The following is a 25000-nucleotide window of genomic DNA, read 5'->3' as shown; positions in this document are numbered from 1 at the left end:
TCCAGACAATTTAGTCGGGTGTGTCCACCTTTTCTTCATTTCATGTTGTGTTGCTTCCACTATGATGACAGACCTTCATGTCAGTCCTCAGTTCCAGACAATTTAGTCGGGTGTGTCCACCTTTTCATCATTTCATGTTGTGTTGCTTCCACTGTGATGACAGACCTTCATGTCAGTCCTCAGTTCCAGACAATTTAGTCGGGTGTGTCCACCTTTTCATCATTTCATGTTGTGTTGCTTCCACTGTGATGACAGACCTTCATGTCAGTCCTCAGTTCCAGACAATTTAGTCGGGTGTGTCCACCTTTTCTTCATTTCATGTTGTGTTGCTTCCACTGTGATGACAGACCTTCATGTCAGTCCTCAGTTCCAGACAATTTAGTCGGGTGTGTCCACCTTTTCTTCATTTCATGTTGTGTTGCTTCCACTATGATGACAGACCTTCATGTCAGTCCTCAGTTCCAGACAATTTAGTCGGGTGTGTCCACCTTTTCATCATTTCATGTTGTGTTGCTTCCACTGTGATGACAGACCTTCATGTCAGTCCTCAGTTCCAGACAATTTAGTCGGGTGTGTCCACCTTTTCATCATTTCATGTTGTGTTGCTTCCACTATGATGACAGACCTTCATGTCAGTCCTCAGTTCCAGACAATTTAGTCGGGTGTGTCCACCTTTTCTTCATTTCATGTTGTGTTGCTTCCACTGTGATGACAGACCTTCATGTCAGTCCTCAGTTCCAGACAATTTAGTCGGGTGTGTCCACCTTTTCATCATTTCATGTTGTTTTGTTTCCACTGTGATGACAGACCTTCATGTCAGTCCTCAGTTCCAGACAATTTAGTCGGGTGTGTCCACCTTTTCTTCATTTCATGTTGTGTTGCTTCCACTGTGATGACAGACCTTCATGTCAGTCCTCAGTTCCAGACAATTTAGTCGGGTGTGTCCACCTTTTCATCATTTCATGTTGTGTTGCTTCCACTGTGATGACAGACCTTCATGTCAGTCCTCAGTTCCAGACAATTTAGTCGGGTGTGTCCACCTTTTCTTCATTTCATGTTGTGTTGCTTCCACTATGATGACAGACCTTCATGTCAGTCCTCAGTTCCAGACAATTTAGTCGGGTGTGTCCACCTTTTCATCATTTCATGTTGTGTTGCTTCCACTGTGATGACAGACCTTCATGTCAGTCCTCAGTTCCAGACAATTTAGTCGGGTGTGTCCACCTTTTCATCATTTCATGTTGTGTTGCTTCCACTGTGATGACAGACCTTCATGTCAGTCCTCAGTTCCAGACAATTTAGTCGGGTGTGTCCACCTTTTCTTCATTTCATGTTGTGTTGCTTCCACTGTGATGACAGACCTTCATGTCAGTCCTCAGTTCCAGACAATTTAGTCGGGTGTGTCCACCTTTTCTTCATTTCATGTTGTGTTGCTTCCACTATGATGACAGACCTTCATGTCAGTCCTCAGTTCCAGACAATTTAGTCGGGTGTGTCCACCTTTTCATCATTTCATGTTGTGTTGCTTCCACTGTGATGACAGACCTTCATGTCAGTCCTCAGTTCCAGACAATTTAGTCGGGTGTGTCCACCTTTTCATCATTTCATGTTGTGTTGCTTCCACTATGATGACAGACCTTCATGTCAGTCCTCAGTTCCAGACAATTTAGTCGGGTGTGTCCACCTTTTCTTCATTTCATGTTGTGTTGCTTCCACTGTGATGACAGACCTTCATGTCAGTCCTCAGTTCCAGACAATTTAGTCGGGTGTGTCCACCTTTTCATCATTTCATGTTGTTTTGTTTCCACTGTGATGACAGACCTTCATGTCAGTCCTCAGTTCCAGACAATTTAGTCGGGTGTGTCCACCTTTTCATCATTTCATGTTGTGTTGCTTCCACTATGATGACAGACCTTCATGTCAGTCCTCAGTTCCAGACAATTTAGTCGGGTGTGTCCACCTTTTCTTCATTTCATGTTGTGTTGCTTCCACTGTGATGACAGACCTTCATGTCAGTCCTCAGTTCCAGACAATTTAGTCGGGTGTGTCCACCTTTTCATCATTTCATGTTGTTTTGTTTCCACTGTGATGACAGACCTTCATGTCAGTCCTCAGTTCCAGACAATTTAGTCGGGTGTGTCCACCTTTTCTTCGTGTTGCTTCCACTGTGATGACAGACCTTCATGTCAGTCCTCAGTTCCAGACAATTTAGTCGGGTGTGTCCACCTTTTCTTCGTGTTGCTTCCACTGTGATGACAGACCTTCATGTCAGTCCTCAGTTCCAGACAATTTAGTCGGGTGTGTCCACCTTTTCATCATTTCATGTTGTGTTGTTTCCACTGTGATGACAGACCTTCATGTCAGTCCTCAGTTCCAGACAATTTAGTCGGGTGTGTCCACCTTTTCATCATTTCATGTTGTGTTGCTTCCACTGTGATGACAGACCTTCATGTCAGTCCTCAGTTCCAGACAATTTAGTCGGGTGTGTCCACCTTTTCATCATTTCATGTTGTGTTGCTTCCACTGTGATGACAGACCTTCATGTCAGTCCTCAGTTCCAGACAATTTAGTCGGGTGTGTCCACCTTTTCATCATTTCATGTTGTGTTGCTTCCACTATGATGACAGACCTTCATGTCAGTCCTCAGTTCCAGACAATTTAGTCGGGTGTGTCCACCTTTTCATCATTTCATGTTGTGTTGTTTCCACTGTGATGACAGACCTTCATGTCAGTCCTCAGTTCCAGACAATTTAGTCGGGTGTGTCCACCTTTTCTTCATTTCATGTTGTGTTGCTTCCACTATGATGACAGACCTTCATGTCAGTCCTCAGTTCCAGACAATTTAGTCGGGTGTGTCCACCTTTTCATCATTTCATGTTGTGTTGCTTCCACTGTGATGACAGACCTTCATGTCAGTCCTCAGTTCCAGACAATTTAGTCGGGTGTGTCCACCTTTTCATCATTTCATGTTGTGTTGCTTCCACTGCGATGACAGACCTTCATGTCAGTCCTCAGTTCCAGACAATTTAGTCGGGTGTGTCCACCTTTTCTTCATTTCATGTTGTGTTGCTTCCACTGTGATGACAGACCTTCATGTCAGTCCTCAGTTCCAGACAATCTAGTCGGGTGTGTCCACCTTTTCATCATTTCATGTTGTTTTGTTTCCACTGTGATGACAGACCTTCATGTCAGTCCTCAGTTCCAGACAATTTAGTCGGGTGTGTCCACCTTTTCTTCGTGTTGCTTCCACTGTGATGACAGACCTTCATGTCAGTCCTCAGTTCCAGACAATTTAGTCGGGTGTGTCCACCTTTTCTTCGTGTTGCTTCCACTGTGATGACAGACCTTCATGTCAGTCCTCAGTTCCAGACAATTTAGTCGGGTGTGTCCACCTTTTCATCATTTCATGTTGTGTTGTTTCCACTGTGATGACAGACCTTCATGTCAGTCCTCAGTTCCAGACAATTTAGTCGGGTGTGTCCACCTTTTCATCATTTCATGTTGTGTTGCTTCCACTGTGATGACAGACCTTCATGTCAGTCCTCAGTTCCAGACAATTTAGTCGGGTGTGTCCACCTTTTCATCATTTCATGTTGTGTTGCTTACACTATGATGACAGACCTTCATGTCAGTCCTCAGTTCCAGACAATTTAGTCGGGTGTGTCCACCTTTTCATCATTTCATGTTGTGTTGCTTCCACTATGATGACAGACCTTCATGTCAGTCCTCAGTTCCAGACAATTTAGTCGGGTGTGTCCACCTTTTCATCATTTCATGTTGTGTTGCTTCCACTATGATGACAGACCTTCATGTCAGTCCTCAGTTCCAGACAATTTAGTCGGGTGTGTCCACCTTTTCATCATTTCATGTTGTGTTGTTTCCACTGTGATGACAGACCTTCATGTCAGTCCTCAGTTCCAGACAATTTAGTCGGGTGTGTCCACCTTTTCTTCGTGTTGCTTCCACTGTGATGACAGACCTTCATGTCAGTCCTCAGTTCCAGACAATTTAGTCGGGTGTGTCCACCTTTTCTTCATTTCATGTTGTGTTGTTTCCACTGTGATGACAGACCTTCATGTCAGTCCTCAGTTCCAGACAATTTAGTCGGGTGTGTCCACCTTTTCATCATTTCATGTTGTGTTGCTTCCACTGTGATGACAGACCTTCATGTCAGTCCTCAGTTCCAGACAATTTAGTCGGGTGTGTCCACCTTTTCATCATTTCATGTTGTGTTGCTTCCACTGTGATGACAGACCTTCATGTCAGTCCTCAGTTCCAGACAATTTAGTCGGGTGTGTCCACCTTTTCATCATTTCATGTTGTGTTGCTTCCACTGTGATGACAGACCTTCATGTCAGTCCTCAGTTCCAGACAATTTAGTCGGGTGTGTCCACCTTTTCTTCATTTCATGTTGTGTTGCTTCCACTGTGATGACAGACCTTCATGTCAGTCCTCAGTTCCAGACAATTTAGTCGGGTGTGTCCACCTTTTCATCATTTCATGTTGTGTTGCTTCCACTGTGATGACAGACCTTCATGTCAGTCCTCAGTTCCAGACAATTTAGTCGGGTGTGTCCACCTTTTCATCATTTCATGTTGTGTTGCTTCCACTATGATGACAGACCTTCATGTCAGTCCTCAGTTCCAGACAATTTAGTCGGGTGTGTCCACCTTTTCATCATTTCATGTTGTGTTGCTTCCACTGTGATGACAGACCTTCATGTCAGTCCTCAGTTCCAGACAATTTAGTCGGGTGTGTCCACCTTTTCATCATTTCATGTTGTGTTGCTTCCACTGTGATGACAGACCTTCATGTCAGTCCTCAGTTCCAGACAATTTAGTCGGGTGTGTCCACCTTTTCATCGTTTCATGTTGTTTTGTTTCCACTGTGATGACAGACCTTCATGTCAGTCCTCAGTTCCAGACAATTTAGTCGGGTGTGTCCACCATTTCATCATTTCATGTTGTGTTGTTTCCACTGTGATGACAGACCTTCATGTCAGTCCTCAGTTCCAGACAATTTAGTCGGGTGTGTCCACCTTTTCTTCGTGTTGCTTCCACTGTGATGACAGACCTTCATGTCAGTCCTCAGTTCCAGACAATTTAGTCGGGTGTGTCCACCTTTTCATCATTTCATGTTGTGTTGCTTCCACTATGATGACAGACCTTCATGTCAGTCCTCAGTTCCAGACAATTTAGTCGGGTGTGTCCACCTTTTCTTCATTTCATGTTGTGTTGTTTCCACTGTGATGACAGACCTTCATGTCAGTCCTCAGTTCCAGACAATTTAGTCGGGTGTGTCCACCTTTTCTTCATTTCATGTTGTGTTGTTTCCACTGTGATGACAGACCTTCATGTCAGTCCTCAGTTCCAGACAATTTAGTCGGGTGTGTCCACCTTTTCTTCGTGTTGCTTCCACTGTGATGACAGACCTTCATGTCAGTCCTCAGTTCCAGACAATTTAGTCGGGTGTGTCCACCTTTTCATCATTTCATGTTGTGTTGCTTCCACTATGATGACAGACCTTCATGTCAGTCCTCAGTTCCAGACAATTTAGTCGGGTGTGTCCACCTTTTCATCATTTCATGTTGTGTTGCTTCCACTGTGATGACAGACCTTCATGTCAGTCCTCAGTTCCAGACAATTTAGTCGGGTGTGTCCACCTTTTCATCATTTCATGTTGTGTTGCTTCCACTATGATGACAGACCTTCATGTCAGTCCTCAGTTCCAGACAATTTAGTCGGGTGTGTCCACCTTTTCATCATTTCATGTTGTGTTGCTTCCACTGTGATGACAGACCTTCATGTCAGTCCTCAGTTCCAGACAATTTAGTCGGGTGTGTCCACCTTTTCATCATTTCATGTTGTGTTGCTTCCACTGTGATGACAGACCTTCATGTCAGTCCTCAGTTCCAGACAATTTAGTCGGGTGTGTCCACCTTTTCTTCGTGTTGCTTCCACTGTGATGACAGACCTTCATGTCAGTCCTCAGTTCCAGACAATTTAGTCGGGTGTGTCCACCTTTTCATCATTTCATGTTGTGTTGTTTCCACTATGATGACAGACCTTCATGTCAGTCCTCAGTTCCAGACAATTTAGTCGGGTGTGTCCACCTTTTCATCATTTCATGTTGTGTTGCTTCCACTGTGATGACAGACCTTCATGTCAGTCCTCAGTTCCAGACAATTTAGTCGGGTGTGTCCACCTTTTCATCATTTCATGTTGTGTTTTTTCCACTATGATGACAGACCTTCATGTCAGTCCTCAGTTCCAGACAATTTAGTCGGGTGTGTCCACCTTTTCATCATTTCATGTTGTGTTGCTTCCACTGTGATGACAGACCTTCATGTCAGTCCTCAGTTCCAGACAATTTAGTCGGGTGTGTCCACCTTTTCATCATTTCATGTTGTGTTGTTTCCACTATGATGACAGACCTTCATGTCAGTCCTCAGTTCCAGACAATTTAGTCGGGTGTGTCCACCTTTTCATCATTTCATGTTGTGTTGCTTCCACTGTGATGACAGACCTTCATGTCAGTCCTCAGTTCCAGACAATTTAGTCGGGTGTGTCCACCTTTTCTTCGTGTTGCTTCCACTGTGATGACAGACCTTCATGTCAGTCCTCAGTTCCAGACAATTTAGTCGGGTGTGTCCACCTTTTCATCATTTCATGTTGTGTTGCTTCCACTGTGATGACAGACCTTCATGTCAGTCCTCAGTTCCAGACAATTTAGTCGGGTGTGTCCACCTTTTCATCATTTCATGTTGTGTTGCTTCCACTATGATGACAGACCTTCATGTCAGTCCTCAGTTCCAGACAATTTAGTCGGGTGTGTCCACCTTTTCATCATTTCATGTTGTGTTGCTTCCACTATGATGACAGACCTTCATGTCAGTCCTCAGTTCCAGACAATTTAGTCGGGTGTGTCCACCTTTTCTTCATTTCATGTTGTGTTGCTTCCACTGTGATGACAGACCTTCATGTCAGTCCTCAGTTCCAGACAATTTAGTCGGGTGTGTCCACCTTTTCTTCATTTCATGTTGTGTTGTTTCCACTGTGATGACAGACCTTCATGTCAGTCCTCAGTTCCAGACAATTTAGTCGGGTGTGTCCACCTTTTCTTCGTGTTGCTTCCACTGTGATGACAGACCTTCATGTCAGTCCTCAGTTCCAGACAATTTAGTCGGGTGTGTCCACCTTTTCATCATTTCATGTTGTGTTGTTTCCACTGTGATGACAGACCTTCATGTCAGTCCTCAGTTCCAGACAATTTAGTCGGGTGTGTCCACCTTTTCTTCATTTCATGTTGTGTTGCTTCCACTATGATGACAGACCTTCATGTCAGTCCTCAGTTCCAGACAATTTAGTCGGGTGTGTCCACCTTTTCTTCGTGTTGCTTCCACTGTGATGACAGACCTTCATGTCAGTCCTCAGTTCCAGACAATTTAGTCGGGTGTGTCCACCTTTTCTTCATTTCATGTTGTGTTGCTTCCACTGTGATGACAGACCTTCATGTCAGTCCTCAGTTCCAGACAATTTAGTCGGGTGTGTCCACCTTTTCTTCGTGTTGCTTCCACTGTGATGACAGACCTTCATGTCAGTCCTCAGTTCCAGACAATTTAGTCGGGTGTGTCCACCTTTTCATCATTTCATGTTGTGTTGCTTCCACTATGATGACAGACCTTCATGTCAGTCCTCAGTTCCAGACAATTTAGTCGGGTGTGTCCACCTTTTCTTCGTGTTGCTTCCACTGTGATGACAGACCTTCATGTCAGTCCTCAGTTCCAGACAATTTAGTCGGGTGTGTCCACCTTTTCTTCATTTCATGTTGTGTTGCTTCCACTGTGATGACAGACCTTCATGTCAGTCCTCAGTTCCAGACAATTTAGTCGGGTGTGTCCACCTTTTCTTCGTGTTGCTTCCACTGTGATGACAGACCTTCATGTCAGTCCTCAGTTCCAGACAATTTAGTCGGGTGTGTCCACCTTTTCATCATTTCATGTTGTGTTGTTTCCACTGTGATGACAGACCTTCATGTCAGTCCTCAGTTCCAGACAATTTAGTCGGGTGTGTCCACCTTTTCTTCATTTCATGTTGTGTTGCTTCCACTATGATGACAGACCTTCATGTCAGTCCTCAGTTCCAGACAATTTAGTCGGGTGTGTCCACCTTTTCTTCGTGTTGCTTCCACTGTGATGACAGACCTTCATGTCAGTCCTCAGTTCCAGACAATTTAGTCGGGTGTGTCCACCTTTTCTTCATTTCATGTTGTGTTGCTTCCACTATGATGACAGACCTTCATGTCAGTCCTCAGTTCCAGACAATTTAGTCGGGTGTGTCCACCTTTTCATCATTTCATGTTGTGTTGCTTCCACTATGATGACAGACCTTCATGTCAGTCCTCAGTTCCAGACAATTTAGTCGGGTGTGTCCACCTTTTCTTCATTTCATGTTGTGTTGCTTCCACTATGATGACAGACCTTCATGTCAGTCCTCAGTTCCAGACAATTTAGTCGGGTGTGTCCACCTTTTCATCATTTCATGTTGTGTTGCTTCCACTGTGATGACAGACCTTCATGTCAGTCCTCAGTTCCAGACAATTTAGTCGGGTGTGTCCACCTTTTCATCATTTCATGTTGTGTTGCTTCCACTGTGATGACAGACCTTCATGTCAGTCCTCAGTTCCAGACAATTTTCTTCATTTCATCTTTCATGTTGTGTTGCTTCCACTGTGATGACAGACCTTCATGTCAGTCCTCAGTTCCAGACAATTTAGTCGGGTGTGTCCACCTTTTCATCATTTCATGTTGTGTTGCTTCCACTGTGATGACAGACCTTCATGTCAGTCCTCAGTTCCAGACAATTTAGTCGGGTGTGTCCACCTTTTCATCATTTCATGTTGTGTTGCTTCCACTGTGATGACAGACCTTCATGTCAGTCCTCAGTTCCAGACAATTTAGTCGGGTGTGTCCACCTTTTCATCATTTCATGTTGTGTTGCTTCCACTGTGATGACAGACCTTCATGTCAGTCCTCAGTTCCAGACAATTAGTCGGGTGTGTCCACCTTTTCATCATTTCATGTTGTGTTGCTTCCACTGTGATGACAGACCTTCATGTCAGTCCTCAGTTCCAGACAATTTAGTCGGGTGTGTCCACCTTTTCATCATTTCATGTTGTGTTGCTTCCACTGTGATGACAGACCTTCATGTCAGTCCTCAGTTCCAGACAATTTAGTCGGGTGTGTCCACCTTTTCATCATCATGTTGTGTTGCTTCCACTGTGATGACAGACCTTCATGTCAGTCCTCAGTTCCAGACAATTTAGTCGGGTGTGTCCACCTTTTCATCATTTCATGTTGTGTTGCTTCCACTGTGATGACAGACCTTCATGTCAGTCCTCAGTTTCCAGACAATTTAGTCGGGTGTGTCCACCTTTTCATCATTTCATGTTGTGTTGCTTCCACTGTGATGACAGACCTTCATGTCAGTCCTCAGTTCCAGACAATTTAGTCGGGTGTGTCCACCTTTTCATCATTTCATGTTGTGTTGCTTCCACTGTGATGACAGACCTTCATGTCAGTCCTCAGTTCCAGACAATTTAGTCGGGTGTGTCCACCTTTTCTTCATTTCATGTTGTGTTGCTTCCACTGTGATGACAGACCTTCATGTCAGTCCTCAGTTCCAGACAATTTAGTCGGGTGTGTCCACCTTTTCATCATTTCATGTTGTGTTGCTTTCCACTGTGATGACAGACCTTCATGTCAGTCCTCAGTTCCCAGACAATTTAGTCGGGTGTGTCCACCTTTATCATTTCATGTTGTGTTGCTTCCACTGTGATGACAGACCTTCATGTCAGTCCTCAGTTCCAGACAATTTAGTCGGGTGTGTCCACCTTTTCTTCATTTCATGTTGTGTTGCTTCCACTGTGATGACAGACCTTCATGTCAGTCCTCAGTTCCAGACAATTTAGTCGGGTGTGTCCACCTTTTCATCATTTCATGTTGTGTTGCTTCCACTGTGATGACAGACCTTCATGTCAGTCCTCAGTTCCAGACAATTTAGTCGGGTGTGTCCACCTTTTCATCATTTCATGTTGTGTTGCTTCCACTGTGATGACAGACCTTCATGTCAGTCCTCAGTTCCAGACAATTTAGTCGGGTGTGTCCACCTTTTCATCATTTCATGTTGTGTTGCTTCCACTGTGATGACAGACCTTCATGTCAGTCCTCAGTTCCAGACAATTTAGTCGGGTGTGTCACCTTTTCATCATTTCATGTTGTGTTGTTTCCACTGTGATGACAAGACCTTCATGTCAAGTCCTCAGTTCCAGACAATTTAGTCTGGGTGTGTCCACCTTTTCATCATCATGTGTTGCCTTCTCACTGTGATGACAAGACTTCATGTCAGTCCTCAGTTCCAGACAATTTAGTCGGAGTGTCGTCCACCTTTTTCATCAATTCATGTTGTTTGCTCCACAGTGATCGACCAGACCTCACATGTCAGTCCTCCAGTTCCAGACATTTTAGTCGAGTGTGTCCACCTTTTCATCATTTCATGTTGTGTTGCTTTCCACTGTGATGTCCACCTTTTCATCATTTCATGTTGTGTTGCTTCCACTGTGTTGACAGACCTTCATGTCAGTCCTCAGTTCCAGACAGATGACAGACCTTCATGTCAGTCCTCAGTTCCAGACAATTTAGTCGGGTGTGTCCACCTTTTCATCATTTCATGTTGTGTTGCTTACACTATGATGACAGACCTTCATGTCAGTCCTCAGTTCCAGACAATTTAGTCGGGTGTGTCCACCTTTTCATCATTTCATGTTGTGTTGTTTCCACTGTGATGACAGACCTTCATGTCAGTCCTCAGTTCCAGACAATTTAGTCGGGTGTGTCCACCTTTTCATCATTTCATGTTGTGTTGCTTCCACTGTGATGACAGACCTTCATGTCAGTCCTCAGTTCCAGACAATTTAGTCGGGTGTGTCCACCTTTTCATCATTTCATGTTGTGTTGCTTCCACTGTGATGACAGACCTTCATGTCAGTCCTCAGTTCCAGACAATTTAGTCGGGTGTGTCCACCTTTTCATCATTTCATGTTGTGTTGCTTCCACTATGATGACAGACCTTCATGTCAGTCCTCAGTTCCAGACAATTTAGTCGGGTGTGTCCACCTTTTCATCATTTCATGTTGTGTTGCTTCCACTATGATGACAGACCTTCATGTCAGTCCTCAGTTCCAGACAATTTAGTCGGGTGTGTCCACCTTTTCATCATTTCATGTTGTGTTGCTTCCACTATGATGACAGACCTTCATGTCAGTCCTCAGTTCCAGACAATTTAGTCGGGTGTGTCCACCTTTTCATCATTTCATGTTGTGTTGTTTCCACTGTGATTACAGACCTTCATGTCAGTCCTCAGTTCCAGACAATTTAGTCGGGTGTGTCCACCTTTTCTTCGTGTTGCTTCCACTATGATGACAGACCTTCATGTCAGTCCTCAGTTCCAGACAATTTAGTCGGGTGTGTCCACCTTTTCATCATTTCATGTTGTGTTGCTTCCACTGTGATGACAGACCTTCATGTCAGTCCTCAGTTCCAGACAATTTAGTCGGGTGTGTCCACCTTTTCTTCATTTCATGTTGTGTTGTTTCCACTGTGATGACAGACCTTCATGTCAGTCCTCAGTTCCAGACAATTTAGTCGGGTGTGTCCACCTTTTCATCATTTCATGTTGTGTTGCTTCCACTGTGATGACAGACCTTCATGTCAGTCCTCAGTTCCAGACAATTTAGTCGGGTGTGTCCACCTTTTCTTCGTGTTGCTTCCACTGTGATGACAGACCTTCATGTCAGTCCTCAGTTCCAAACAATTTAGTCGGGTGTGTCCACCTTTTCATCATTTCATGTTGTGTTGTTTCCACTATGATGACAGACCTTCATGTCAGTCGTCAGTTCCAGACAATTTAGTCGGGTGTGTCCACCTTTTCATCATTTCATGTTGTGTTGCTTCCACTGTGATGACAGACCTTCATGTCAGTCCTCAGTTCCAGACAATTTAGTCGGGTGTGTCCACCTTTTCATCATTTCATGTTGTGTTGCTTCCACTGTGATGACAGACCTTCATGTCAGTCCTCAGTTCCAGACAATTTAGTCGGGTGTGTCCACCTTTTCATCATTTCATGTTGTGTTGCTTCCACTGTGATGACAGACCTTCATGTCAGTCCTCAGTTCCAGACAATTTAGTCGGGTGTGTCCACCTTTTCTTCATTTCATGTTGTGTTGCTTCCACTGTGATGACAGACCTTCATGTCAGTCCTCAGTTCCAGACAATTTAGTCGGGTGTGTCCACCTTTTCATCATTTCATGTTGTGTTGCTTCCACTGTGATGACAGACCTTCATGTCAGTCCTCAGTTCCAGACAATTTAGTCGGGTGTGTCCACCTTTTCATCATTTCATGTTGTGTTGCTTCCACTATGATGACAGACCTTCATGTCAGTCCTCAGTTCCAGACAATTTAGTCGGGTGTGTCCACCTTTTCATCATTTCATGTTGTGTTGCTTCCACTGTGATGACAGACCTTCATGTCAGTCCTCAGTTCCAGACAATTTAGTCGGGTGTGTCCACCTTTTCATCATTTCATGTTGTGTTGCTTCCACTATGATGACAGACCTTCATGTCAGTCCTCAGTTCCAGACAATTTAGTCGGGTGTGTCCACCTTTTCATCATTTCATGTTGTGTTGCTTCCACTGTGATGACAGACCTTCATGTCAGTCCTCAGTTCCAGACAATTTAGTCGGGTGTGTCCACCTTTTCATCATTTCATGTTGTGTTGTTTCCACTGTGATGACAGACCTTCATGTCAGTCCTCAGTTCCAGACAATTTAGTCGGGTGTGTCCACCATTTCATCATTTCATGTTGTGTTGCTTCCACTGTGATGACAGACCTTCATGTCAGTCCTCAGTTCCAGACAATTTAGTCGGGTGTGTCCACCATTTCATCATTTCATGTTGTGTTGTTTCCACTGTGATGACAGACCTTCATGTCAGTCCTCAGTTCCAGACAATTTAGTCGGGTGTGTCCACCTTTTCTTCGTGTTGCTTCCACTGTGATGACAGACCTTCATGTCAGTCCTCAGTTCCAGACAATTTAGTCGGGTGTGTCCACCTTTTCATCATTTCATGTTGTGTTGCTTCCACTATGATGACAGACCTTCATGTCAGTCCTCAGTTCCAGACAATTTAGTCGGGTGTGTCCACCTTTTCTTCATTTCATGTTGTGTTGTTTCCACTGTGATGACAGACCTTCATGTCAGTCCTCAGTTCCAGACAATTTAGTCGGGTGTGTCCACCTTTTCTTCATTTCATGTTGTGTTGTTTCCACTGTGATGACAGACCTTCATGTCAGTCCTCAGTTCCAGACAATTTAGTCGGGTGTGTCCACCTTTTCTTCGTGTTGCTTCCACTGTGATGACAGACCTTCATGTCAGTCCTCAGTTCCAGACAATTTAGTCGGGTGTGTCCACCTTTTCATCATTTCATGTTGTGTTGCTTCCACTATGATGACAGACCTTCATGTCAGTCCTCAGTTCCAGACAATTTAGTCGGGTGTGTCCACCTTTTCATCATTTCATGTTGTGTTGCTTCCACTGTGATGACAGACCTTCATGTCAGTCCTCAGTTCCAGACAATTTAGTCGGGTGTGTCCACCTTTTCTTCGTGTTGCTTCCACTGTGATGACAGACCTTCATGTCAGTCCTCAGTTCCAGACAATTTAGTCGGGTGTGTCCACCTTTTCATCATTTCATGTTGTGTTGCTTCCACTGTGATGACAGACCTTCATGTCAGTCCTCAGTTCCAGACAATTTAGTCGGGTGTGTCCACCTTTTCATCATTTCATGTTGTGTTGCTTCCACTGTGATGACAGACCTTCATGTCAGTCCTCAGTTCCAGACAATTTAGTCGGGTGTGTCCACCTTTTCATCATTTCATGTTGTGTTGCTTCCACTATGATGACAGACCTTCATGTCAGTCCTCAGTTCCAGACAATTTAGTCGGGTGTGTCCACCTTTTCATCATTTCATGTTGTGTTGCTTCCACTGTGATGACAGACCTTCATGTCAGTCCTCAGTTCCAGACAATTTAGTCGGGTGTGTCCACCTTTTCATCATTTCATGTTGTGTTGCTTCCACTGTGATGACAGACCTTCATGTCAGTCCTCAGTTCCAGACAATTTAGTCGGGTGTGTCCACCTTTTCATCATTTCATGTTGTGTTGCTTCCACTGTGATGACAGACCTTCATGTCAGTCCTCAGTTCCAGACAATTTAGTCGGGTGTGTCCACCTTTTCATCATTTCATGTTGTGTTGTTTCCACTATGATGACAGACCTTCATGTCAGTCCTCAGTTCCAGACAATTTAGTCGGGTGTGTCCACCTTTTCATCATTTCATGTTGTGTTGCTTCCACTGTGATGACAGACCTTCATGTCAGTCCTCAGTTCCAGACAATTTAGTCGGGTGTGTCCACCTTTTCATCATTTCATGTTGTGTTTTTTCCACTATGATGACAGACCTTCATGTCAGTCCTCAGTTCCAGACAATTTAGTCGGGTGTGTCCACCTTTTCATCATTTCATGTTGTGTTGCTTCCACTGTGATGACAGACCTTCATGTCAGTCCTCAGTTCCAGACAATTTAGTCGGGTGTGTCCACCTTTTCATCATTTCATGTTGTGTTGTTTCCACTATGATGACAGACCTTCATGTCAGTCCTCAGTTCCAGACAATTTAGTCGGGTGTGTCCACCTTTTCATCATTTCATGTTGTGTTGCTTCCACTGTGATGACAGACCTTCATGTCAGTCCTCAGTTCCAGACAATTTAGTCGGGTGTGTCCACCTTTTCTTCGTGTTGCTTCCACTGTGATGACAGACCTTCATGTCAGTCCTCAGTTCCAGACAATTTAGTCGGGTGTGTCCACCTTTTCATCATTTCATGTTGTGTTGCTTCCACTGTGATGACAGACCTTCATGTCAGTCCTCAGTTCCAGACAATTTAGTCGGGTGTGTCCACCTTTTCATCATTTCATGTTGTGTTGCTTCCACTATGATGACAGACCTTCATGTCAGTCCTCAGTTCCAGACAATTTAGTCGGGTGTGTCCACCTTTTCATCATTTCATGTTGTGTTGCTTCCACTATGATGACAGACCTTCATGTCAGTCCTCAGTTCCAGACAATTTAGTCGGGTGTGTCCACCTTTTCTTCATTTCATGTTGTGTTGCTTCCACTGTGATGACAGACCTTCATGTCAGTCCTCAGTTCCAGACAATTTAGTCGGGTGTGTCCACCTTTTCTTCATTTCATGTTGTGTTGTTTCCACTGTGATGACAGACCTTCATGTCAGTCCTCAGTTCCAGACAATTTAGTCGGGTGTGTCCACCTTTTCTTCGTGTTGCTTCCACTGTGATGACAGACCTTCATGTCAGTCCTCAGTTCCAGACAATTTAGTCGGGTGTGTCCACCTTTTCATCATTTCATGTTGTGTTGTTTCCACTGTGATGACAGACCTTCATGTCAGTCCTCAGTTCCAGACAATTTAGTCGGGTGTGTCCACCTTTTCTTCATTTCATGTTGTGTTGCTTCCACTATGATGACAGACCTTCATGTCAGTCCTCAGTTCCAGACAATTTAGTCGGGTGTGTCCACCTTTTCTTCGTGTTGCTTCCACTGTGATGACAGACCTTCATGTCAGTCCTCAGTTCCAGACAATTTAGTCGGGTGTGTCCACCTTTTCTTCATTTCATGTTGTGTTGCTTCCACTGTGATGACAGACCTTCATGTCAGTCCTCAGTTCCAGACAATTTAGTCGGGTGTGTCCACCTTTTCTTCGTGTTGCTTCCACTGTGATGACAGACCTTCATGTCAGTCCTCAGTTCCAGACAATTTAGTCGGGTGTGTCCACCTTTTCATCATTTCATGTTGTGTTGCTTCCACTATGATGACAGACCTTCATGTCAGTCCTCAGTTCCAGACAATTTAGTCGGGTGTGTCCACCTTTTCTTCGTGTTGCTTCCACTGTGATGACAGACCTTCATGTCAGTCCTCAGTTCCAGACAATTTAGTCGGGTGTGTCCACCTTTTCTTCATTTCATGTTGTGTTGCTTCCACTGTGATGACAGACCTTCATGTCAGTCCTCAGTTCCAGACAATTTAGTCGGGTGTGTCCACCTTTTCTTCGTGTTGCTTCCACTGTGATGACAGACCTTCATGTCAGTCCTCAGTTCCAGACAATTTAGTCGGGTGTGTCCACCTTTTCTTCGTGTTGCTTCCACTGTGATGACAGACCTTCATGTCAGTCCTCAGTTCCAGACAATTTAGTCGGGTGTGTCCACCTTTTCATCATTTCATGTTGTGTTGTTTCCACTGTGATGACAGACCTTCATGTCAGTCCTCAGTTCCAGACAATTTAGTCGGGTGTGTCCACCTTTTCTTCATTTCATGTTGTGTTGCTTCCACTATGATGACAGACCTTCATGTCAGTCCTCAGTTCCAGACAATTTAGTCGGGTGTGTCCACCTTTTCTTCGTGTTGCTTCCACTGTGATGACAGACCTTCATGTCAGTCCTCAGTTCCAGACAATTTAGTCGGGTGTGTCCACCTTTTCTTCATTTCATGTTGTGTTGCTTCCACTGTGATGACAGACCTTCATGTCAGTCCTCAGTTCCAGACAATTTAGTCGGGTGTGTCCACCTTTTCTTCGTGTTGCTTCCACTGTGATGACAGACCTTCATGTCAGTCCTCAGTTCCAGACAATTTAGTCGGGTGTGTCCACCTTTTCATCATTTCATGTTGTGTTGCTTCCACTATGATGACAGACCTTCATGTCAGTCCTCAGTTCCAGACAATTTAGTCGGGTGTGTCCACCTTTTCTTCGTGTTGCTTCCACTGTGATGACAGACCTTCATGTCAGTCCTCAGTTCCAGACAATTTAGTCGGGTGTGTCCACCTTTTCTTCATTTCATGTTGTGTTGCTTCCACTGTGATGACAGACCTTCATGTCAGTCCTCAGTTCCAGACAATTTAGTCGGGTGTGTCCACCTTTTCTTCGTGTTGCTTCCACTGTGATGACAGACCTTCATGTCAGTCCTCAGTTCCAGACAATTTAGTCGGGTGTGTCCACCTTTTCATCATTTCATGTTGTGTTGCTTCCACTATGATGACAGACCTTCATGTCAGTCCTCAGTTCCAGACAATTTAGTCGGGTGTGTCCACCTTTTCATCATTTCATGTTGTGTTGCTTCCACTATGATGACAGACCTTCATGTCAGTCCTCAGTTCCAGACAATTTAGTCGGGTGTGTCCACCTTTTCATAATTTCATGTTGTGTTGCTTCCACTGTGATGACAGACCTTCATGTCAGTCCTCAGTTCCAGACAATTTAGTCGGGTGTGTCCACCTTTTCTTCGTGTTGCTTCCACTGTGATGACAGACCTTCATGTCAGTCCTCAGTTCCAGACAATTTAGTCGGGTGTGTCCACCTTTTCTTCGTGTTGCTTCCACTGTGATGACAGACTTTCATGTCAGTCCTCAGTTCCAGACAATTTAGTCGGGTGTGTCCACCTTTTCTTCGTGTTGCTTCCACTGTGATGACAGACCTTCATGTCAGTCCTCAGTTCCAGACAATTTAGTCGGGTGTGTCCACCTTTTCATCATTTCATGTTGTGTTGCTTCCACTATGATGACAGACCTTCATGTCAGTCCTCAGTTCCAGACAATTTAGTCGGGTGTGTCCACCTTTTCTTCGTGTTGCTTCCACTGTGATGACAGACCTTCATGTCAGTCCTCAGTTCCAGACAATTTAGTCGGGTGTGTCCACCTTTTCTTCATTTCATGTTGTGTTGCTTCCACTGTGATGACAGACCTTCATGTCAGTCCTCAGTTCCAGACAATTTAGTCGGGTGTGTCCACCTTTTCTTCGTGTTGCTTCCACTGTGATGACAGACCTTCATGTCAGTCCTCAGTTCCAGACAATTTAGTCGGGTGTGTCCACCTTTTCTTCGTGTTGCTTCCACTGTGATGACAGACCTTCATGTCAGTCCTCAGTTCCAGACAATTTAGTCGGGTGTGTCCACCTTTTCATCATTTCATGTTGTGTTGCTTCCACTATGATGACAGACCTTCATGTCAGTCCTCAGTTCCAGACAATTTAGTCGGGTGTGTCCACCTTTTCTTCATTTCATGTTGTGTTGCTTCCACTATGATGACAGACCTTCATGTCAGTCCTCAGTTCCAGACAATTTAGTCGGGTGTGTCCACCTTTTCTTCGTGTTGCTTCCACTGTGATGACAGACCTTCATGTCAGTCCTCAGTTCCAGACAATTTAGTCGGGTGTGTCCACCTTTTCTTCATTTCATGTTGTGTTGCTTCCACTGTGATGACAGACCTTCATGTCAGTCCTCATTTCCAGACAATTTAGTCGGGTGTGTCCACCTTTTCTTCATTTCATGTTGTGTTGTTTCCACTGTGATGACAGACCTTCATGTCAGTCCTCAGTTCCAGACAATTTAGTCGGGTGTGTCCACCTTTTCTTCGTGTTGCTTCCACTGTGATGACAGACCTTCATGTCAGTCCTCAGTTCCAGACAATTTAGTCGGGTGTGTCCACCTTTTCATCATTTCATGTTGTGTTGTTTCCACTGTGATGACAGACCTTCATGTCAGTCCTCAGTTCCAGACAATTTAGTCGGGTGTGTCCACCTTTTCTTCATTTCATGTTGTGTTGCTTCCACTATGATGACAGACCTTCATGTCAGTCCTCAGTTCCAGACAATTTAGTCGGGTGTGTCCACCTTTTCTTCGTGTTGCTTCCACTGTGATGACAGACCTTCATGTCAGTCCTCAGTTCCAGACAATTTAGTCGGGTGTGTCCACCTTTTCTTCATTTCATGTTGTGTTGCTTCCACTGTGATGACAGACCTTCATGTCAGTCCTCAGTTCCAGACAATTTAGTCGGGTGTGTCCACCTTTTCTTCGTGTTGCTTCCACTGTGATGACAGACCTTCATGTCAGTCCTCAGTTCCAGACAATTTAGTCGGGTGTGTCCACCTTTTCATCATTTCATGTTGTGTTGCTTCCACTATGATGACAGACCTTCATGTCAGTCCTCAGTTCCAGACAATTTAGTCGGGTGTGTCCACCTTTTCTTCGTGTTGCTTCCACTGTGATGACAGACCTTCATGTCAGTCCTCAGTTCCAGACAATTTAGTCGGGTGTGTCCACCTTTTCTTCATTTCATGTTGTGTTGCTTCCACTGTGATGACAGACCTTCATGTCAGTCCTCAGTTCCAGACAATTTAGTCGGGTGTGTCCACCTTTTCTTCGTGTTGCTTCCACTGTGATGACAGACCTTCATGTCAGTCCTCAGTTCCAGACAATTTAGTCGGGTGTGTCCACCTTTTCTTCGTGTTGCTTCCACTGTGATGACAGACCTTCATGTCAGTCCTCAGTTCCAGACAATTTAGTCGGGTGTGTCCACCTTTTCATCATTTCATGTTGTGTTGTTTCCACTGTGATGACAGACCTTCATGTCAGTCCTCAGTTCCAGACAATTTAGTCGGGTGTGTCCACCTTTTCTTCATTTCATGTTGTGTTGCTTCCACTATGATGACAGACCTTCATGTCAGTCCTCAGTTCCAGACAATTTAGTCGGGTGTGTCCACCTTTTCTTCGTGTTGCTTCCACTGTGATGACAGACCTTCATGTCAGTCCTCAGTTCCAGACAATTTAGTCGGGTGTGTCCACCTTTTCTTCATTTCATGTTGTGTTGCTTCCACTGTGATGACAGACCTTCATGTCAGTCCTCAGTTCCAGACAATTTAGTCGGGTGTGTCCACCTTTTCTTCGTGTTGCTTCCACTGTGATGACAGACCTTCATGTCAGTCCTCAGTTCCAGACAATTTAGTCGGGTGTGTCCACCTTTTCATCATTTCATGTTGTGTTGCTTCCACTATGATGACAGACCTTCATGTCAGTCCTCAGTTCCAGACAATTTAGTCGGGTGTGTCCACCTTTTCTTCGTGTTGCTTCCACTGTGATGACAGACCTTCATGTCAGTCCTCAGTTCCAGACAATTTAGTCGGGTGTGTCCACCTTTTCTTCATTTCATGTTGTGTTGCTTCCACTGTGATGACAGACCTTCATGTCAGTCCTCAGTTCCAGACAATTTAGTCGGGTGTGTCCACCTTTTCTTCGTGTTGCTTCCACTGTGATGACAGACCTTCATGTCAGTCCTCAGTTCCAGACAATTTAGTCGGGTGTGTCCACCTTTTCATCATTTCATGTTGTGTTGCTTCCACTATGATGACAGACCTTCATGTCAGTCCTCAGTTCCAGACAATTTAGTCGGGTGTGTCCACCTTTTCATCATTTCATGTTGTGTTGCTTCCACTATGATGACAGACCTTCATGTCAGTCCTCAGTTCCAGACAATTTAGTCGGGTGTGTCCACCTTTTCATAATTTCATGTTGTGTTGCTTCCACTGTGATGACAGACCTTCATGTCAGTCCTCAGTTCCAGACAATTTAGTCGGGTGTGTCCACCTTTTCTTCGTGTTGCTTCCACTGTGATGACAGACCTTCATGTCAGTCCTCAGTTCCAGACAATTTAGTCGGGTGTGTCCACCTTTTCTTCGTGTTGCTTCCACTGTGATGACAGACCTTCATGTCAGTCCTCAGTTCCAGACAATTTAGTCGGGTGTGTCCACCTTTTCATCATTTCATGTTGTGTTGCTTCCACTATGATGACAGACCTTCATGTCAGTCCTCAGTTCCAGACAATTTAGTCGGGTGTGTCCACCTTTTCTTCGTGTTGCTTCCACTGTGATGACAGACCTTCATGTCAGTCCTCAGTTCCAGACAATTTAGTCGGGTGTGTCCACCTTTTCTTCATTTCATGTTGTGTTGCTTCCACTGTGATGACAGACCTTCATGTCAGTCCTCAGTTCCAGACAATTTAGTCGGGTGTGTCCACCTTTTCTTCGTGTTGCTTCCACTGTGATGACAGACCTTCATGTCAGTCCTCAGTTCCAGACAATTTAGTCGGGTGTGTCCACCTTTTCATCATTTCATGTTTTGTTGCTTCCACTATGATGACAGACCTTCATGTCAGTCCTCAGTTCCAGACAATTTAGTCGGGTGTGTCCACCTTTTCATCATTTCATGTTGTGTTGCTTCCACTATGATGACAGACCTTCATGTCAGTCCTCAGTTCCAGACAATTTAGTCGGGTGTGTCCACCTTTTCATCATTTCATGTTGTGTTGCTTCCACTATGATGACAGACCTTCATGTCAGTCCTCAGTTCCAGACAATTTAGTCGGGTGTGTCCACCTTTTCATCATTTCATGTTGTGTTGTTTCCACTGTGATGACAGACCTTCATGTCAGTCCTCAGTTCCAGACAATTTAGTCGGGTGTGTCCACCTTTTCATCATTTCATGTTGTGTTGCTTCCACTATGATGACAGACCTTCATGTCAGTCCTCAGTTCCAGACAATTTAGTCGGGTGTGTCCACCTTTTCATCATTTCATGTTGTGTTGTTTCCACTATGATGACAGACCTTCATGTCAGTCCTCAGTTCCAGACAATTTAGTCGGGTGTGTCCACCTTTTCATCATTTCATGTTGTGTTGCTTCCACTGTGATGACAGACCTTCATGTCAGTCCTCAGTTCCAGATAATTTAGTCGGGTGTGTCCACCTTTTCATCATTTCATGTTGTGTTGCTTCCACTGTGATGACAGACCTTCATGTCAGTCCTCAGTTCCAGACAATTTAGTCGGGTGTGTCCACCTTTTCATCATTTCATGTTGTGTTGCTTCCACTGTGATGACAGACCTTCATGTCAGTCCTCAGTTCCAGACAATTTAGTCGGGTGTGTCCACCTTTTCATCATTTCATGTTGTGTTGCTTACACTATGATGACAGACCTTCATGTCAGTCCTCAGTTCCAGATAATTTAGTCGGGTGTGTCCACCTTTTCATCATTTCATGTTGTGTTGCTTCCACTGTGATGACAGACCTTCATGTCAGTCCTCAGTTCCAGACAATTTTAAGATATTCTAGGGCTAAAAGGAGCAGAACAAAACAAAAAACATTTCAGCTTTTTTTAATTACATTTAAAATATCTTTAAATGTTTGCATTTACTATAAATTTTTGGTGGTAAGGATTTTTTGGACAAAGTAATGAAATTACATTTAATAAAGATAATATGAAATAATTTTCCTCCATGCATAGATGTGTGTTTTTGTAGTCCTCATAATAATAACAAGCAGGAAAAAAAAAAATAGAAAAATAAATAAAAAAATATATAAATATATATATATATATATATATATATATATATATATATATATATATATATATACATACATACATACATACATACATACATACATACATACATATATATATATATATATATATATATATATATATATATATATATATATATATATATATATATATATATATATATATATATATATATATATAAATTTGTCACTGCAGGATATACCACATTTATAAATATATTTTATAGTTTGTTTGTGCAAATGTATCTGATAAATATAGTAGGACATGGTAAAATAATTAAAAAAAGGTTATTACACATGAAATATTTAGTCCTAATGATTATAATTTTATGACTCAAGATATCTTTGACACTATGTAAAAACTACTTTGAGGAATAATAATAAATGAAATACCATAATAATACAAATTACCATTTTAAATGTGTTCAACAATGTTTTTATTTGAAAAACAACAACACAACGGATAAATGTAAAGAACAGAATTTTGTCATTTTGTTATGTCACAATAATGATAATTATTATTACTATTACTAATAATACTACTAGTACTACTACTACTAATAATAATACTGCTTATACTACTACCACTACTATTACTACTCCTAGTACTACTACTACTAATATTACTACAATTACGATTATTACTACTACTGTTGCTACTATTAATACTACCACCACTACTACTAATATTAGTACCACTACTACTAGTACTGCTGATACTACAACTACTACCACCACTACTGCTGGTACTAGTACCACTACTACTATCACTACTACTACTAGTACTGCTACTATTACTACTGGTAGATAAGTAATAATTGTTATTATTACTACCACCACCACTAGTACTACTACTATTACTACTGGTAGATAAGTAATAATTGTTATTATTACTACCACCACCACTAGTACTACTACTATTACTACTGGTAGATAAGTTGTCTTTGTGCTATCGCCAGCTAACAGAAACACATAACTCAAAATCTAACTGTGTCACAATAATAATTGTTATTATTACTACCACCGCCACTAGTACTACTACTACTACTACTGGTAGATAAGTAATAATTGTTATTATTACTACCACCACCACTAGTACTACTACTACTACTACTACTGGTAGATGAGTTGTTTTTGTGCTATCGCCAGCTACTAGAAAGACATGATAAGTCCAAGTGTAAGCGGGGTATGAATATGGAAGTGTGCTGTACATTTAGAGTTTACAAAACAAAAGCTTGTAGAGAATAGATACATTTGGGTTTCCCTGAAAGAGTGCTTGTTACAGCAAAGGTGAAAGTCTGTCTGTCTGTGTCCACAGGTGGAGTTGACCGGGAAAAGTTTGTTTGACTTCCTCCACCCTAAAGACATCAGCAAGGTGAAGGAGCAGATGTCCAACTCTCACCTCATGGATGCTGCCAGTCAGTCTCTTGCCTGAAATACTGAAATACACCTGCCCGAGGAGGCTGAGTGCACTTCACTTCAAGAGGTGTGTGCGTGCGTGCGTGTGTGTGCGTGCGTGCGTGCGTGTGTGTGTGTGTGTGCGTGCATTTAGCTGGGGTCCAAGCGGATGTTGCCGTGTCGCAGCTGTCCAGTGGAGCCAGGCGCTCCTTCTTCTGCCGCATGAAGCGGAGTGGGCTGGAGGCGCGGCACAAGGTCAAGGTCAAGGACAAGTGGCCATTGCCAACTACTTCCATTAAAAAAGGTCAGTGGACTTACAACCTTTTGACTTGGGGGCTAAAAGCCTTTCAAGTAGGTGTAGATAGAGTATGTATACATCAGGACTGTCAATCACTGGGCACCACACCACTTTCAAGTAGGTGTAGATAGAGTATGTATACATCAATCACTGGACACCACACCACTTTCAAGTAGGTGTAGATAGAGTATGTATACATCAATCACTGGACACCACACCACTTTCAAGTAGGTGTAGATAGAGTATGTATACATCAATCACTGGGCACCACACCACTTTCAAGTAGGTGTAGATAGAGTATGTATACATCAATCACTGGGCACCACACCACTTTCAAGTAGGTGTAGATAGAGTATGTATACATCAATCACTGGGCACCACACCACTTTCAAGTAGGTGTAGATAGAGTATGTATACATCAATCACTGGGCACCACACCACTTTCAAGTAGGTGTAGATAGAGAATGTATACATCAATCACTGGGCACCACACCACTTTCAAGTAGGTGTAGATAGAGTATGTATACATCAATCACTGGGCACCACACCACTTTCAAGTAGGTGTAGATAGAGAATGTATACATCAATCACTGGGCACCACACCACTTTCAAGTAGGTGTAGATAGAGAATGTATACATCAATCACTGGGCACCACACCACTTTCAAGTAGGTGTAGATAGAGTATGTATACATCAATCACTGGGCACCACACCACTTTTAAGTAGGTGTAGATAGAGTATGTATACATCAGTCACTGGGCACCACACCACTTTCAAGTAGGTGTAGATAGAGTATGTATACATCAGTCACTGGGCACCACACCACTTTCAAGTAGGTGTAGATAGAGTATGTATACATCAATCACTGGGCACCACACCACTTTCAAGTAGGTGTAGATAGAGTATGTATACATCAATCACTGGGCACCACACCACTTT

At 43.5% G+C, this 25000-nt stretch overlaps 1 protein-coding gene across 3 annotated transcripts in view; it reads left to right on the top strand.

The window, feature by feature from the left end:
• The window catches only part of LOC133561246 (basic helix-loop-helix ARNT-like protein 2), a 58461-nt gene that overhangs the window by 7040 nt on the left and 26421 nt on the right, over nt 1–25000 (top strand). For all 3 annotated transcript variants that reach the window (XM_061914590.1, XM_061914591.1, XM_061914589.1), the window contains exons 8-9: nt 23684–23783; nt 23918–24067. In XM_061914590.1, the coding sequence (XP_061770574.1) occupies nt 23684–23783; nt 23918–24067 (250 nt within the window). The remainder of the gene's footprint in view (nt 1–23683; nt 23784–23917; nt 24068–25000) is intronic.

This window comes from Nerophis ophidion, linkage group LG10 (genome assembly GCF_033978795.1).
Source record: "Nerophis ophidion isolate RoL-2023_Sa linkage group LG10, RoL_Noph_v1.0, whole genome shotgun sequence".
In the NCBI taxonomy this organism is placed as follows: domain Eukaryota; kingdom Metazoa; phylum Chordata; class Actinopteri; order Syngnathiformes; family Syngnathidae; genus Nerophis; species Nerophis ophidion.
Note: the sequence above shows the minus strand (reverse complement) of the source record. Positions and strands in the feature narration are given on the sequence as shown.